This window comes from Natator depressus, chromosome 19 (genome assembly GCF_965152275.1).
Source record: "Natator depressus isolate rNatDep1 chromosome 19, rNatDep2.hap1, whole genome shotgun sequence".
Taxonomy (NCBI): domain Eukaryota; kingdom Metazoa; phylum Chordata; order Testudines; family Cheloniidae; genus Natator; species Natator depressus.
This window is the reverse complement of record NC_134252.1, coordinates 7,069,878-7,086,302: the sequence shown is the minus strand read 5'-3', so window position 1 is coordinate 7,086,302 and position 16,425 is coordinate 7,069,878. Positions and strand designations below refer to the sequence as shown.

General features: G+C 47.3%; 1 protein-coding gene across 2 annotated transcripts in view; it reads left to right on the top strand.

The window, feature by feature from the left end:
• The window catches only part of FNDC5 (fibronectin type III domain containing 5), a 35,827-nt gene that overhangs the window by 6,265 nt on the left and 13,137 nt on the right, over positions 1-16,425 (top strand). For both annotated transcript variants that reach the window (XM_074934344.1, XM_074934345.1), the window contains exons 2-4: positions 10,860-10,975; positions 12,635-12,833; positions 15,489-15,578. In XM_074934344.1, the coding sequence (XP_074790445.1) occupies positions 10,860-10,975; positions 12,635-12,833; positions 15,489-15,578 (405 nt within the window). The remainder of the gene's footprint in view (positions 1-10,859; positions 10,976-12,634; positions 12,834-15,488; positions 15,579-16,425) is intronic.

Below are 16,425 nucleotides of genomic sequence, written 5' to 3'. Positions count from 1 at the left end.
CCGCTTCCATTCTTTGTTGTGCAGTAGCACCACAGAGCATTTGCTGCTCGCCAGGTGATTTGTATCTTAAGTGCTAAGATACAAATCTTCTGTCACAGGTATATTAACAAACAAACAAACCTAACTAGCTCTTATGGGGGGAAAAAAGTAGGTGAAAGAAGCAACTGTAGTAACATTAGCCAAACACTACATTAGCACTACACTACATTAGAGCACAAGCTTTCATGTTCTTCATGTAAGTCTTTGCCCTTCTATAGTGGATTTCAAATAATCTTTTGGCACAACCCCCTTGGAAGGCAGGTGTATTAGCCCCATTTTACAGATGGGGAAACAGAAGCACAAAGAAGTGCACAGTCAGAATGTTCTGCAGGGCTCAGCACCCCCACAACTGGGGACACCTTTTCAGAAGGGCTTAGCATATTGGGTGCTGCTCTCTGTGACATTTATGGCCAGGTTTTTCCAAAATGTGGGCTGCTGGGACCTCTACACTCTAAAAATCTGGTTTTTATTCAGGTGCCTAGAGGGGAGCAGATCTCTTTTGAAAATCTGGATGCAAACATGGGTGCTGAGCATGTGAAACTCTAGTCCCATGTGGTTTGCCCAAGGACACCACACTTCAGAGGCAGAGCTAGAATAGAACCCAGATCCTTTTCCTCATGGACTTGTATTCTATCAGACAACTGAATTTGTACTAAGAAAAGGAGTACTTGTGGCACCTTAGAGACTAACCAATTTATTTGAGCATAAGCTTTCGTGAGCTACAGCTCACTTCATCAGATGCATACTGTGGAAAGTACAGAAGACGTTTTTATACACACAAACCATGAAAAAATGGGTGATTTTCTCTCCCCCCATCCCACTCTCCTGCTGGTAATAGCTTATGTAAAGTGATGTAAGGAGAGTGATCACTTTACATAAGCTATTACCAGCAGGAGAGTGGGGTGGGGGGAGAGAAAATCACCCATTTTTTCATGGTTTGTGTGTATAAAAATGTCTTCTGTAAAGTGATGTAAGGAGAGTGATCACTTTAGATAAGCTATTACCAGCAGGAGAGTGGGTTGGGGGGAGAGAAAACCTTTTGTAGTGATAATCACCCATTTTTTCATGGTTTGTGTGTATAAAAACGTCTTCTGTACTTTCCACAGTATGCATCCGATGAAGTGAGCTCTAGCTCACGAAAGCTTATGCTCAAATAAATTGGTTAGTCTCTAAGGTGCCACAAGTACTCCTTTTCTTTTTGCAAATACAGACTAACACGGCTGTTACTCTGAAACCTGTATTTGTACTGTATTAGGCAACACTTCCTGCCTATCAAATGCTCTTATTTTCAGCTGACAAATCGCCTGGATGCTGAGATTCCTCTGCAGTGGCAGCTGGTCAGGGAGTTTACACAGGAAGGCCAATGGTTTCTCTGAGCAGGGAATAAGAATGGATGGAGGGGTTTTTTCCTGGGTTAGAGAGGAGACAATTCTGATCCCATAAACCACTGCATGTGCTTTAGACTAGCACACATGTAGACTGTGCAAATTAACCGCTTTTGTCAAATAGCACTGTCCTCCTGGAACTGAGACTCTGAATCATTTAATTGGAAGAAAACACCCAATTTGATATGAAAATGGTTAACGTGGCTGGTACAGGTTTTCAGAGCCAATAACCTGCATCCACACCAAACAGAGAGAAATCATAGAATCGTAGAGTTAGAAGGGACAGAAAGGGTTGGGTCATCTAGTCTAATCCCCTGACAAGATGCAGGATTTGTTGTGTCTAAACCCTCCAAGACAGATGCTATCCAGACTCCTTTTGAAAACCTCCAGTGAAGGAGCTTCCACCATCTCCTGAGGCATCTGTTCCACCGTCCTATTGTTTTTACAGTTAGGAAGCTTTTCCTGAGATTTAATCTAAATCTGCTATGCCAGGGGTGGGCAAACTTTTTGGCCTGAGGACCACATCTGGGTACAGAAGTTGTATGGCGGGCCATGAATGCTCATGAAATTACCGAGGTGGGAGGAGGGGGACTTATGGGGTGTGGCATGGGGGGCAGGGCTCTACAGGGGCAGTACCCCTAGGGGCCTTCCCAGCAATGACACCAAGGCAGCCGTAACAAGGCACCACCATGGGTGGAGGCACCCTAGCTGGGATGGGTGCAGCCCCTGGGCGGTTGAGAGTCTCGAGGGAGGGGGTCATAGGAGGCCGGGAGGGTCCGGGTGGCAGTGACTGGTTGATGAGGAATGAGGCGAATCTCTCAGAGGAGCGGTGCCTCAGGAATTGGTCGATGAAGGAGCTCGCAGTTCCTAATTTGACTTGATTAGGAGTTGTATCCTGCGATGTTGCTGGCCTTGATCATTGGATGGAGGTTGGCGCAAGGAGGCTGGCACTTTGGGGATTGGGCGCACTGCTGCGTAGGGGCGAGGTTCTGATCCCGGAAATAGCGTGGTGAAGTATGGGTAAGCGGTGCCGGCCGCGCCTGCACAGTGTGGCTCTGCGTGCAGGAAGATGGTGCTCATCAAGAAATTGTTCATTGGGGGCCGGGGAGTGCTGGGCGGGTGGAGGGGAGCAAGCCCCCGACCTCACTCCCCGGCTGGAGAGCCGGAGTGGGGCAAGTTCCCGACCCCACTCCCTGGCAGGAGTGCTGGGAGGGCAGAGCGGGGCAAACCTCCGACCCTGCTCCCCGGCAGCAGCTCGAGGGCTGGATTAAAAGGTCTGACGGGCCGGACGCAGCTCACAGGCGGTAAATTGCTCACCCCTGTGCTATGCTGTAGTTTGAACCCACTGCCTCTTGTCCTGCCCTCTGTGGCAAGAGAGAACAACATTTCTCCATCTTTCTTACAGCAGCCTTTCAAGTATTTGAAGACTGCTATCATGTCCCCCTTAATCTCCTCTTTTCAAAACTAAACATACCTAGTTCCTTCGGCCTTTGCTCATATGGCTTGTATTCCATCCCTCTGATCATCTTTGTCACTCACCTCTGGATCCTTTCCAGTTTCTCTGCATCCTTTCTATACATTGGTGATCAAAATTGGACACAGTCCTCCAGCTGAGGCCTAGCCTAATCAAAGAGTGGTTGCTGCAGGTTGGTGAATCCGGGGCTGGCATCCAACTGCTAAAATATGTGGGGGAAACTGACCCTGTGCATGTTATTAAAAAAGTGAGATATGGAGCTAATTAGAGACTCCTCTCCAACCATGTAAATATTAAAGGGCAGTGGAGTCCCTTGTGTATCAGTAAGGGCTGGTAATTCTACCACTATAATCATTGTTCAGTGCTTGTTCTGTATCAGCGTCTTGGCTCTCGTGTGATTATTTGTCCCCTGGTCTCTAAATGTAAAAGAGCAAGTGGTTTATTACATTCTCCAGCTTGCTAAGAACATTTCTCTCATGTTACATAGCAGCAGACAGAGAGGGGCCATAAACCAGAACTTTATATCTGAAACACGCTGAATATGTGGGCTCTGGATTAAATTGGCCCCCGGATCTGGCCCTTGGATTGAAAAATTAAAACCCATACCATCCCCATTTCTTCCTGTCTCTAGGATTTAATCAGGTTGGGGGCTTATAAACAAATACTGGAGCATAATGATCTGAAACATTAGGCTAGGGCCCAATCCTTCAGTCATTATCAATGCTAACTTCAAAGAAGGATCTGCTTGATTACACTCTGCAAGCCAGATTCTAGGGAAGAGTGTCTCCTGCAACTGATAGCCACTCAGTTCAGGAGATTGGGGGGCATCAGGGACTGGTGGTGGTGTATGCCAGCCCTGCGGTGAGTTAACACAGCTAAGGAGCTACTCTAACTTATACACCAGCTGAAGATCAGCTCCGCCAGTTCCTCCCACCAGTGCAATTCTCACCTGGCCAATTATGGCCAGAATCCAGCTCCTTTGTGCTGCCTGAATGGCACAAAATGACCTAGTCCAAACTGAGAATCTGGCCCAATGCCTTCACATATACACCCACAGCTCCCCATGAAGTTGGTGAGTGGGAGCTGTGGAGTTTGGACCATTACTGTAGCATTTTGTAAGGGGGTGGGTGGTCTGCAGGAAATAATTGACTCCTTTCTAGTACTAAATAATCACCAGTTGGGCTTTTTGTTCTATGAAACTGTCTGATTTCATTTCTCTCATGTGACTCAGCGCCTGAATGGCAGTGGTGGACGGGTCCATGCTCCCTCCCACTCCCCTGCAGACTTCCGTCATTAAAACACTCAAGAAAGCTGAAGATTGCTTCAGTCCTTGCTAAATACCGCATAAAGTTGACAAGCAATTATACCTGCTGAAGAAAATCCCACTGTGAGAGCAAAGAAAGGGCTCTGAGATGGAACTAAAGCAATTCCTTTCACACACGTCTCTCTGCTTTGGAGAGAAAGGACCCCCACAGCCCTCAAAGGGAGAGCGGGTGTGCTTCAGTGCCTTGGAGAGAACATTATTCAGAAGATTTAACAACAGCTCCTTCCCCTGCAGGTCATGTTCTTATGCCACTTGCTTCTGCTGTAAAGGTCATGGCACAGGGAACAAAAAGCCATGGTGATTTAATCCTGACATTTACCACTTCCCCTAGGAAAGGACATGCAGCTGGTAGGTCCTGCTTGGGCTCAAGGATGCAATGAAGGGACCAGGTAGTGATGGGAAAGACTGATCCATTTAAGAGCCTTGGCTGTGGCTTAGGCTCCTGGCCCTCTTGCTGGAGGCTGTGAAGAATTTAAGTCTTTCACTGCAGTAAAGGAGCTGTCTGCAGAATAGGAATTAAGCAATTCAGAAATTACCCATGGTCCCAGTGCAAGCCATGTTAGAGTGGGAAGCGAGTTCACTATACTCCATCTGCTTTCAAGTACAGTCACAGACCTACTTGCAGCTTCTGAAGGAGCTGAGCTCAAAGCAAACAGATTGCTTGGGAGGTTTCTCACCTTTGCACCCCAAACCAGCGGAGACTAAACTTAGAAATGGGCTCCAATACCATATCCACCTTCTGAACAGATGACTCAGCCAGTGGAAGTGACCTCAAATAATGTGATAGTACCACAGATCCTCACTTCCATTGTTTAATTACTTCTTCCTGCAGCCTGCATGGCAAGGGGACACAAAATTGGCTTGTACTCTCAACTGCACAGTAAAGGCTCACTGCTAAACAGGGCATTGCTAACTGAGAGTTGTTTCCAAAGAAAGATCTGCAACAGCAAGAGGCGTGGTTCAAGCAGGGGAGAGAGGAATTCCTGAGCTCAGTGAGCCCCTAGCACTGACTCTCTTTGTGACCTTGGGCACCTCATTTAATGTCTGCCTCAGTTTGTCCATAGGTGCAATGGGAATGAAATACCTACATACTGTCCAAGGGACAGTAAGGGACTGATTAGTTTATTTCTGTTTAACTGTGTTGGGGCCTATTCCCTTCTCCAGGTGGATGGGAGCCTGTAAACAGTTTGAGCCTGCCTTCCCTTAGAGAGGCTAGTACTGCACAGTGTGTGTGAACTTTTCTATTCACACATGCACACACCGCTTTTGTGACTCTTATAGGAAGGCTATGAATTCCCAAGAGCAGACATCCCTATTCCAAGAACCCCTGTTACAGAAAGCAAGAGTAAGCTTTGAGAAATGAACCCCTGTGTCTTCTGGCTAGACTGCAATTCTCATTTTGTACATTTGTCACCCAGTATCTAAAGAGTCCAACATACCACATCTGATCTTTGGTTAAAAAGTGCCTGGTGTCGCCCTTGCAAGGAAGCTAGTGGAGGGAGACTTAGGGTCAGATTTTCAAAAGCAGCTTAGGAACGCAGGTTCCATTGACTTACAGTGAGACTTGTGCGTCTAAGTCACTTGGGAGCTGTCAGAAACCCCACTAAGACTTTAGCAGCCAGGGCTCAAGGAAAGTTAGCCAGCATTCAGGAAGGGTGACACTGCAGAAAACTGCTGATGCCTCACAGTGCATGGGTTGAGATGGGGTGGATACTAACCAAAGCTGAAGACAAAGGGATCGGGCTCTGAGGGGGAAATCCTTCAGGAACTTGTGCTGAAGTAGGCAAAAGACATCTGACTTATGAGGAGAGGCTGAGGGAACTGGGATTGTTTAGTCTGCGGAAGAGAAGAATGAGGGGGGATTTGATAGCTGCTTTCAACTACCTGAAAGGGGGTTCCAAAGAGGATGGATCTAGACTGTTCTCAGTGGTAGCAGATGACAGGACAAGGAGTAATGGTCTCAAGTTGCAGTGGGGGAGGTTTAGGTTGGATATTAGGAAAAACTTTTTCACTAGGACGGTGGTGAAACACTGGAATGTGTTACCTAGGGAGGTGGTGGAATCTCCTTCCTTAGAAGTTTTTAAGGTCAGGCTTGACAAAGCCCTGGCTGGGATGATTTAGTTGGGGATTGGTCCTGCTTTGACAGGGGGTTGGACTAGATGACCTCCTGAGGTCCCTTCCAACCCTGATATTCTATGATTCTATGATCTCCCCTCTTAGGGCCGAGAGAAGACAGAAGAGTGTCTGGGAGACCTGTAGCTGAGGCCAGGCCAGAAATGGATACCTGATTGGGCTCTCAGCTTACCTGGCTGGACGGCAGGCACAGGGCTTTGGGTGGGTCTGGTACCTTTCTTAAGCAACTATGCAGGGGACCGAGAAAAATTAGTTTGATGGAGCAGAACTACCCTCACTGTATCCAAGACTACTCTAGGCCAGACTCTTAAAGCAAGATGCTGGCTAACAAGGATGGTCTCTTGTATTGGCTTCACTGTATCACTTATAAATAGGGCATTAGGTACAGTTAAAGTATTAGAGATCCATAAGCTATTAAGTACAGATTAAGTACAGTATACGTATTGTATAATATATAGAGATGACATTAAATATAGAGCAGATATGAGGTAGGCATAGTCAATCAGGTATAGGTCAGTTACTATATTAGGTATGCTGGACATAGGGTATTGAATATAGGCCCGATAGTGATGATATATAGGGTATTAGGTATAGATCAGATATTGGTCAGGCATAGAAGTACCTATAGGTACAAATCCATAGATAGATATGAGCTAGTAGGCATAGTCTGAGTACCACTCTAGCACTGGGTATGGATTGGCAGGGTACTCTACATACTATTCATGGTGTAGTTTTTAGTCAATCTCCCCAGCTAATAGATGTGCTGGGTGATTATTGGTTGACACCAGCAAGGGCTGTAATATCAACTCCTGTGCAACAGCAACCTAACAGGCAGGTAGGGAGCTTCCCATCCTACAGGTCTCCTGCTCCTGACTCCAGGAGCCACTGGTGATAAGATGAGAGGCCAGCGACAAGTCAGTCCAAAGCCATAAACATTTTCTCTCTCTTTAAAGAAAAAAAGCTGCTTAATAATCAGCAGAGCATTTAATGAGAGGAAAAAAGGAGTTCTCAGCATTAAGAGCATATTCATGGTAATCTTCACTGCTTGTGCCTCCTTGCTGCATGGGGAATGCTATGCCCTGCTCTTTCCAAAAGGGCCCAGAGTATGCAGGTGTGAGGCATGGCTGTGATACACAGCACCTGGGGTATGCAGGGCAAGGGTCCACCTTGTGAAAGCTCCCTGCTGGAAGGAAACAAAAGAGTGATCATGGTTTGTTTCACAGCAGCCATTGCCCATGAGAAACTGGCATGATTTTATTTTAACTAAACAAATGGAGCCGTGAGTTCCCCTGGCACAAAAAGGAGAACATCTTTTCATGTGCATGCATGTCGCTAACTCAAACTCCGCCAAACAGATGCTCTTCCAGTTTTGAGAGAGGAATTTGCTCCAGTGGGGTTATGGCCTATGAGTTGGAATTAAGTTAAACAACTAAATCACAAACCCTGGAACATATGGTCTATTATTGACTAAAAGGCTGATGCAGCCGTTCCTAGTGCATCAGGAATTAATGTGCCTGGGGAGGGCTGGGTGACTGTTGCATAGAATGTTCCCCAGATATCCTGCCTGCATGTTGAAATGAGTTCAGAGGAACATTACCCCCTCTGCCTCTGGGGTCACTTTCTGGTAACAGTTTGAGTTTTACCGACATAAGCATTCACAGAAAGCAAAATTCAGAGCTGCACGCACAGTATCAGGGAATTCAACATTTAGATTTGTTCACCTAAGCATTCATGCTGAAAATGCTCACACAGAACCAGTCAGAGAACAGAAACTGGATCTCATCTATCTAATCACAACACAACTGGAATTCCAAAGAAAGTGTGATCGACCCAGAGAGTAAGAAAGTTCACGGAATAAATCCAAACAGCAAATAGATTTGAGGAAATCACAATCTCATCCTGGATCTTCCAGGACCTTCGCTGCAAATTATTCACTCAGCTCTGTCCGCGGAGAACTTACTTCCCTTGCTTCACATTTCTGGAAATGCTGAGTCTCACATCAATTTTCTACCGGATGAACTACATTGATTTCAATGAAGTGCGTCCTGATTTATAGTGGGATAAAGGGAGAGCAGACTTAGGCCCATTGCGTTTGATTTTAATGCATCTCCCTTTACCATCCTTCAGTCTCTTGGGGTTTCTATTGTGCAGATGGATGTAGTGAAGTATCCTTAATCCCCCTCCCCACCTGCTCTCTCTCCTGGTCTGTATTGTGACTCCTGCTTTATAGGCTCCCGTCTCTGTGGAAACGTTCGGGCTGCAACCTTGCAGTGCACTTCACTATCACGTCACCGCCTCGCAGCCTTATTTAACCTACTCATGTTGAAGGTGTTTGCTCTCCTTCTCTGTCTCTGCTGGCTCTTCCCACCTCCCCCACATTTTATGTCATCAGAAAATTTAGGCATTTTTGATATTATCCTTTCCTCAAGGTCATTAATATCCCTGCTAAATAAAGGGGATTCAGATGCCAGTATTGGTGCCACCCACATAGTCCTTCTCCCCATCCTGAATGCTCTTTTACCCATACACTCTGTTTCCCGTTACTAAGACGGTAATTCACTTGTTTCAATAACCTTCCCTATCCCAGGCGGTATAAATCACCCCATGCTGTGGTAACCTCTCTCAACGACATCGGGAAAGCACAACCTGCAGGGATTTAGCTGTCTGGCTGTACTTTAGAAGGGGGTAGACACCTAGCTCAAAGCACTGTTACTATGCTGCAATCAGAGCCTGTTTTGTTTGATGCATCCCCACCCCACCTCTCAGCTCAGTCAGAGCCTCAATACATTCTAGCAAATTCATCAGGCATGACTCACGGACCTTCCCTGTGTGAACCTCTGCAAACTGCCCCTTACTAAAATAAGACCCTACTCTGATTTGCAATTGGGTTTTTAAAGGAGGGTTAAATAATAGTGGAAAGTGCTGGACTGACAACCGTCCTCGCTTTGTTCCTCAGCAGGTAGAGCAACCGTGCTGCCTCAGCTGAGTCCAGAAGGGACTGTGCTAGGGGTGCGAAAGGAGCACTGGCCCAGTGGCCCATCCTCTCCTTGGCCTCTCTAATGAGGCTGCCAGCCAGGGGCTCATTTACTGACAGTAATGAAAGGGAATTTTTTTGGCTGCTGGGATCACAAATGCGTTTCACGTGGGCCACGGAACAGATGGCAACAATTTCTGATCGATGCTGACCTGATCAAATTAAGGATCTTCCCTCTCCAAACTCTTTGAGCCACCGATCATTAGTTACTGCTCCATTTCAAGCCACTGCCCAGCCTTTTGTGAGATTCCAACAATCTGGGCCAGGGACTTTCTTATTGCCCTTTTTGCTTCCTGAAGGACTGTGGGCTGGAACCGATCTGGGCCTGATGCCTTGTCTAGACCCCCCGTCCCCTTTCTAATTGCCTCGTTACTGATTCCTGGAGCTTTTGAAGCCTGATCACACCTGCTGGCAATGGAAGCTCCAAGGTCTTGACAGAGAATGTTGTTTGGAAGGGAGCATAGGGTCACTGCTCAGCACATTCTTTCCTGTTAGTTCTAAGCCAGGAGGGTTGGTTGGAAGTTCAGCAAGTCCCTCACTTTGAAGAGCTCTGATCAGTCAGCCTGTCAGCAGTCCGCTCATCAGCCTCACAAATGTGATCATTTAAAATAAATAAATCAAAGGAGACCTAACTTCTTCCTTCTTTGGCCTTGTGGCACCGCCAGGGAGCTTGTAAAGCATCAGCATTTCAAAGCAGCAGGGAAATAAAAACAAAATAAACACCCCCCCTCTTCACTGCCCATGGGTTAAATCCTCAAGGGCGTTAACTAGGGCACCAGCATGTCCATACTTCCAACTACAGGCCACCCTCTGCAACGTGCTGAATACCCAGGCAGAGTGCTGTTTGCCTTTCACTCTCACTGCAGTCAGGGCAAGCTCTAAAGGAGAAAGCAGGGGTGTGTGTGACAGACTAGCTAGATGAAGAATACGTGATGGCGTTCAGTGGTATAAAAGCTTTATCAGCATGAGTTTGGGATGCAAGGGTTAAATATTTTATATGCAGGTTTAATGCCACTCTAAATCATCCAAGGGGCCTGGAGAACTTAATGGCCACCAAAACATGGTGTGTCTATGTCTCAAAGTTCCACACACCTGGAGCCAGTACATAGGTGAAGGGCATCTGCAGCCCCCAAACTCCCCTAGCTAAGAGGCAGTGGCTGACCTGGATTAAATCCTGTTTCCTCTTATTGCAGGAAACCATGTCTGATGCCCAATGTCTCTTGTATTGGCTTCACTGTATCACTTATAAATAGGGCATTAGGTACAGTTAAAGTATTAGAGATCCATAAGCTATTAAGTACAGATTATATACTGTACATAGCACTAAATATACATATTGTATAATATATAGAGATGACATTAAATATAGAGCAGATATATTCAATTGCTCATCCTTTCTACCTCCTTCCCTGTCTCCTGCCTGCATCAGTGATTTTGCCATAGTAAAGCTTGTGTTTTGTCTCCTTGCAGACAGCCCGTCCGCTCCAGTCAATGTCACAGTCAAACATCTGAAGGCCAACTCGGCTGTTGTGACCTGGGATGTTCTGGAGGATGAAGTTGTTATTGGATTTGCAATCTCCCAGCAGGTATCCTCATCATATGGCCCCCCTCCTCTCCACATGTGCTGGGTCTCCCTCAGCTCTATCCCACCTGCTTTGAGCCTTAGTAGCAGGGAAGAAAGGGCAAACTCTGGATTTATCATGGTGCAGCCCGCCCTGCCTGCAGCTCTCACAAGGCTCCTGCAGAGCACTGACACAGAGTCAGCCTCTTTCTTCACCTTAACCCATTTCCATGGGTTTGGATTTAGAACATGCCCCAAACGTATAATCCTGCCGTCAGAGAAGAACTGCACACTGACAGGGGAGTAGATAAGTTAGCATCAACCAGGATGATTACCCCCAGGGATAGGGGTGACCGTGCAAAGCAACTCATGGTCTTCACAGCAAAGGGGCTGAGCGGGGGAATTGATCCATCAGTGAAATGCCCCTAGAGGATTCAATGGTTCGGGAGACTGGAGGAGGGATAGGTTGGTGGACTGTCCAACCCATCTCCACCCCAAGCCCCACCCAAGACTCCCCTGCCCATCCTCCACCCCATTGTGCACCAAGGACTCCCCTATCCATCTCCACTCCATGCCCCACCCAGCTCTTATTACTTCTCATGGCAGGGAAAGCAGTTATAGCTATGCACACAACACTGCTCAGAGCATGAGGCTGCTCCCAGTCATGCCCCTGGGAGTTTTGCTGCTGACTTCAGTGAGAGCAGGGGCAGGCCAGAATGATTTAATGCCTTCATGCTTCCAGGGCCCAAAGGTGACTAGGCAGAAAATGCAACCTGCCAGAGCTAGCATCAGCCCCAAATCTCAGCAAGAGCTCTGCCCAGTGGGTAAGTGCCAACAGGGATAGAACAATGAGAAGCTTCTGCATGGGGAAGATGAGAGGACATCCCTTTAAAGCCAGCATTGGGAGGTTGCCATTTCATTCATAGAGTACGAGATTCACCCATGTAGAGGCCAGCACAAAGCATCAGCACCATGACATCTCTGAGGAGCCATGGACACTAGAGGTGCTGAGGCCTTGTGCTGGGCTCTGCACAGGGTGAATGTCACCCAGAAGCTCCAGATGCTTTGAATGGAATTTGTGGCTTCTTCTCTGTTGTGACATTATAAAGCTGGAGCTAGTGAGTGAGCTCCTGGGAGATGGCGTGTGTTACCAGGTGATACAGGCATTGCACACCCTTGCCCTTAGGGTACGGATAAATACTAGAGAGATCCAGAGTCTGAACCATTCATCCAACTGGCTCTGAACCTCAGGGGAAATGGAACCAGCCCCTCTCCACCAAGCCTTTACCAGGTCACCTTCTCTACAAGTACTGGGCCTGATTTCCCTCCAGTATCAATCAGGAGTATCTCCCTTGAAGTCAATTGAGTTACACTTGTGTCGGTGATGTCAGTGGGAGGAGGGCTGGGCCCACTGTTTCTGGCAAGTTGGATGAGCGAGTGGCTGTCACCTGCACCCGCTTACATAAAAGCAGCTGTAGCTGCTCTCACTGCTCAAGAAGCCTGTGATCAGATTAGAGCATGTCTTTCCTCCTACACCCGGTCTAGGGGGACTTTAAATGGCAGCACTAAGGTGCTGTCAGGGGCCCTGGGGAGCAATGGAAAGCATCTATGTAGCAAGGCGTCCGTCACCCAGAGAGAGAACCCTCCCTCTGAGCAACTGTGCTTTCCTGCCTTGGGCTTACAGAAGAAGGATGTGCGGATGCTGCGCTTCATCCAAGAGGTGAACACCACCACCCGCTCATGCGCCCTCTGGGACCTGGAGGAGGACACTGAGTACATTGTGCATGTCCAGTCCATCAGCATCCAGGGCCAGAGTCCAGCCAGTGAACCCGTCCTCTTCAAGACCCCCAGGGAAGCCGAGAAGCTGGCCTCAAAGAATAAAGGCAAGTGTGGGCAAGTTCTTATATAGCTCCATGGGCTGCCCCAGATGCAGGGCAGTGTTGCCCAGCAAAGTGGGAAATAGTGCCTGGTGCATTCAAAAATAAGAACAGTTGAGCTAAGTGCAGGCAGGGCTAAATTCACTTGTTGCAGTGCCATTGTAGTCAGTGGGATCAGTGGGTAACTACACACAGGAGTGGGCATGGGGGATGTGCAGATGTAACACATTGGCAAAGTGTGTAGCGTTCTGGGACTCTCTTAGCCTGCATGTTACATGCAGGTTCTAGCATTTCTGTTTACAATCTCCATGGGTGTTTGTTACTGGCCCACAGAAATGTTTATGAGACCAAAGCTAAGGCTCAGGAGTTGGAGTTCTCGTATGGTGGAAATACTGTGACAAGACCAGATCTCTGGTAGGTTCAGCTCCCTGAGGCAAAAATAGCAAGTCAGTGAAAACCACCAATACAGAGATAAGATCTCGGCCTAATCCTCAGCTGGTGAAAGTTGGTGTGGCTCTGCTGACTTGGAGCTATGCCAGTTTTCACCAGCTGAGGACCTGGCCCTCATTGTTTATTCAGGCTCTGCACATATGCTGGGAAACAAACAAAAAACCGAACAATTAACAGGCGCCCGTGTTTGTGAAAGTGCCTGAAGATTGTATGATGGGGTCAGACACAGGAGTGCTCCTGGCCTCACCTGCCCCCTGAAGTCACTGGCAGCTTCTGCTGATCTCTCACTCTCCCCATGACTGGGGTGGGAGGATGTAGAGGAAACTAACAAGGGTCAGATTGGAAACTGGGATGTAGAGGTAAAAGCCTCTTTCTTTCATCCCACTGCCCCAGGCTACTCAGTCCCCTATACCTGTAAGGCCAAATTCTGAGGTCAGCCTGAGCCTACAGGGAGTGATGGCAATTTGTAGCTTCAGATGGCTCCCTAAATGTGCCTGTTACACCAATTTATTCTCCTTCAGACTCAGCCCCTCCCACTGGTGTGTAATTCACACCCCCCCTTTACATCACCTCTGAGTCAATGCACTGGGTCTAGCTGAGTGTGAACGAGGCTAGGAGAGGCTAAGCTGGTGTAACTCATGTCAAGAAGCCAGAAGTGAGGTGTGCAGCATGGAAAGCAACTGACAGGACGGAATAAGGATGTGTAAATTGAAGGAGGCCGTTCCTACTTTCTTATTGCATCTTCCAGGTGCTGGGCAGGTAAGTTCCCCCAGCCTAGACTCCCTTAAACTCACACCAGTAAGTGGGATAAGCAGCACTAAGAGTTTAAATGAGTGTAGAGGAATCTAACGCATACCAGCTACACATCCCTTCCGACTGCAGCCCTTAGTCTGAGACTATACTAGTGTCAAGACTGGGCTACTCCCTAATGGTAAGGGCACAAGAATCCTTGCTGGTAATGTGACTTTTGTATATCACATTAACCACAGCAAGACCAGCCTGTTTCAGTATAATAATGCCTAGAACCCCAGCCGCTAGTGCTGCCGCACCTGAATCTCCATTGCTCTTTCCTCAGGGGGTAGCTTAGAGGCAGAGGGAATGAGGACTGGGCTCAGGACTAGTGTCTGGCAGGAGCATACCTAGCAAATTAAGAGTACCTGGGGAAATTCTTGGTCAGACTGTGCACGCAGTTTGGGATAGAACCCCCGGGGATCCATGCCAGGGATGCTGCAGCAGCACTAAGATGAGACTCACTAAACCTCCCTGCACTTGGATTCTAAGAGACCAATGGATATCCTGCTTTTTTAAAATCTGAAATGTTTCTGCCAAATCAGTTAGTGCCAGTCAGGGAAGTGCTTTTTAATTTGTCCCTTCTGAGCAGACATCCAGCCAAAATCAGATGTGCCAAGGCAGGTCAAAGAGACATTCTGCAGCAGCAAGGCACTCTAATGAACAGGGGATAGGGAGGAGCAGGAGTCTGGGTTATAAAGGGTTACTAGATGATTAGATTAGGCCATATTGTATTGCAGGGGTCTCATCCACGGTTCCTAGGATGCTGTGAGGTCTTGACTCTTTCTGCTGAAATGATTTGGAGCCTGTCAATAGTGAATTGCTGTTCAACTGAAAACACTGAGAAGAGCATTGTCTGCTTCCCAGGAGATCTGAACTGCAATCTTTGTAGTCCTTTGAGGCCACAGCTGCACATTAGGACTTGTGAAGAGGTACTACTCATTCCTGCATCCTGCAGCTCTGCTGAAAAAGATTATGCCAACCCTGCATACTACAGGGCATAAATCCTGAGCTGGGCTGGCAGGAATTCTGCACAGAATAGTGATGCGATGGCTAGAATACGCCAGAGATGGGTGCTACAGAAAACCCTAACACACAGAGAGAGGACGATGCTAACAGCTGACTGAGGCATGATGACTCTGAACAATTCATGCTACTTTTGAACCTTGTACGCTCACTGTCCAAGGCTGGGGGCACATAGTTAAACTGGACACCAGCCCAGTGAGAGATTTTAATGTGGTCAGCTGGGGTTTACATTTCCAAATCTTCCAAGGGGTTTTCAGATCTGCAGCCACCCGGCTTTGCTCACTAAATGTCTGTGAGTTAGTGAGATGGGGAAGGAGCATGTGAAAGGAGCAGGCAGAGTCTGACTGAACTCATTGCACAAATGGATTTCATTGTCTCTCTCTCTCCCCTGTGCAGATGAGGTGACAATGAAGGAGATGGGGAAGAACCAGCAGCTGCGAGCTGGGGAAATTCTCATCATTGTCGTGGTGTTATTCATGTGGGCAGGTTGGTAGCAGGACCTATGACGAAGGCATGTAATGTCCCAGAGTCAGCTCATTCACTTTGTGTGTGTGTGAGTATACACCCATGATGGCCAGGAAAAGATATGCAGAGAAATTCCTACTCCTGCCCCCTGTATACAGCATTGCATATTTGGATATAAGTGCATTTCACCTTCCTCTGTAGCATCAGGTATTGGCGACTGCTGGAGGCAGGATACTGGACTGGCTGAAGTTGTCTCATTTAGTACAGCAGGAGGTACGATAATGGATTTAATGAACCAGTTGTCTGATCTGCAGTGGCAAATCCTATATTCTCAATCCTTCCAGAAAAAAATTGATGGTAATCTCCTTAATCCTGCAGCAGAATCCAGCCCCTTTAGCGCCTTCTGTTTCATTAACACAATGCAGCCCAAGTGAAGTGTGCCACGGTCACTATATCTGGCCCATTACATGCCTGCAGGTCACACACAAGCCAGTAATTCTTGTGAAGAGGTGTGGTGATATTCTAAAGACAAACATCACAAATCAAGAGTGAGTTACAACCTCCTGTCTCACTCTCAAGCATCCGTCATTCTATATTTACTAAAACCCACTTTCTAGATCTATTAAAATGATTGAACTGTTAAAAGAACAAATGATCTGGAGCATCCAAACCTAAAATATCAGGTGGTCAGCAATGAACCTGAATCCTCTTAAAATCTGGTAAAAGGATAAAAAGAATTGTTTAAAGAGCAAATTTCTCACACATCTGATAGCAAACCTGGTCAACTCTGTACTATTATCGATGAGGCTATGGAAAGGATGAAGACTCTGTGAGCAAACAACCTGCACAGGTCTATGAGTGATATAGG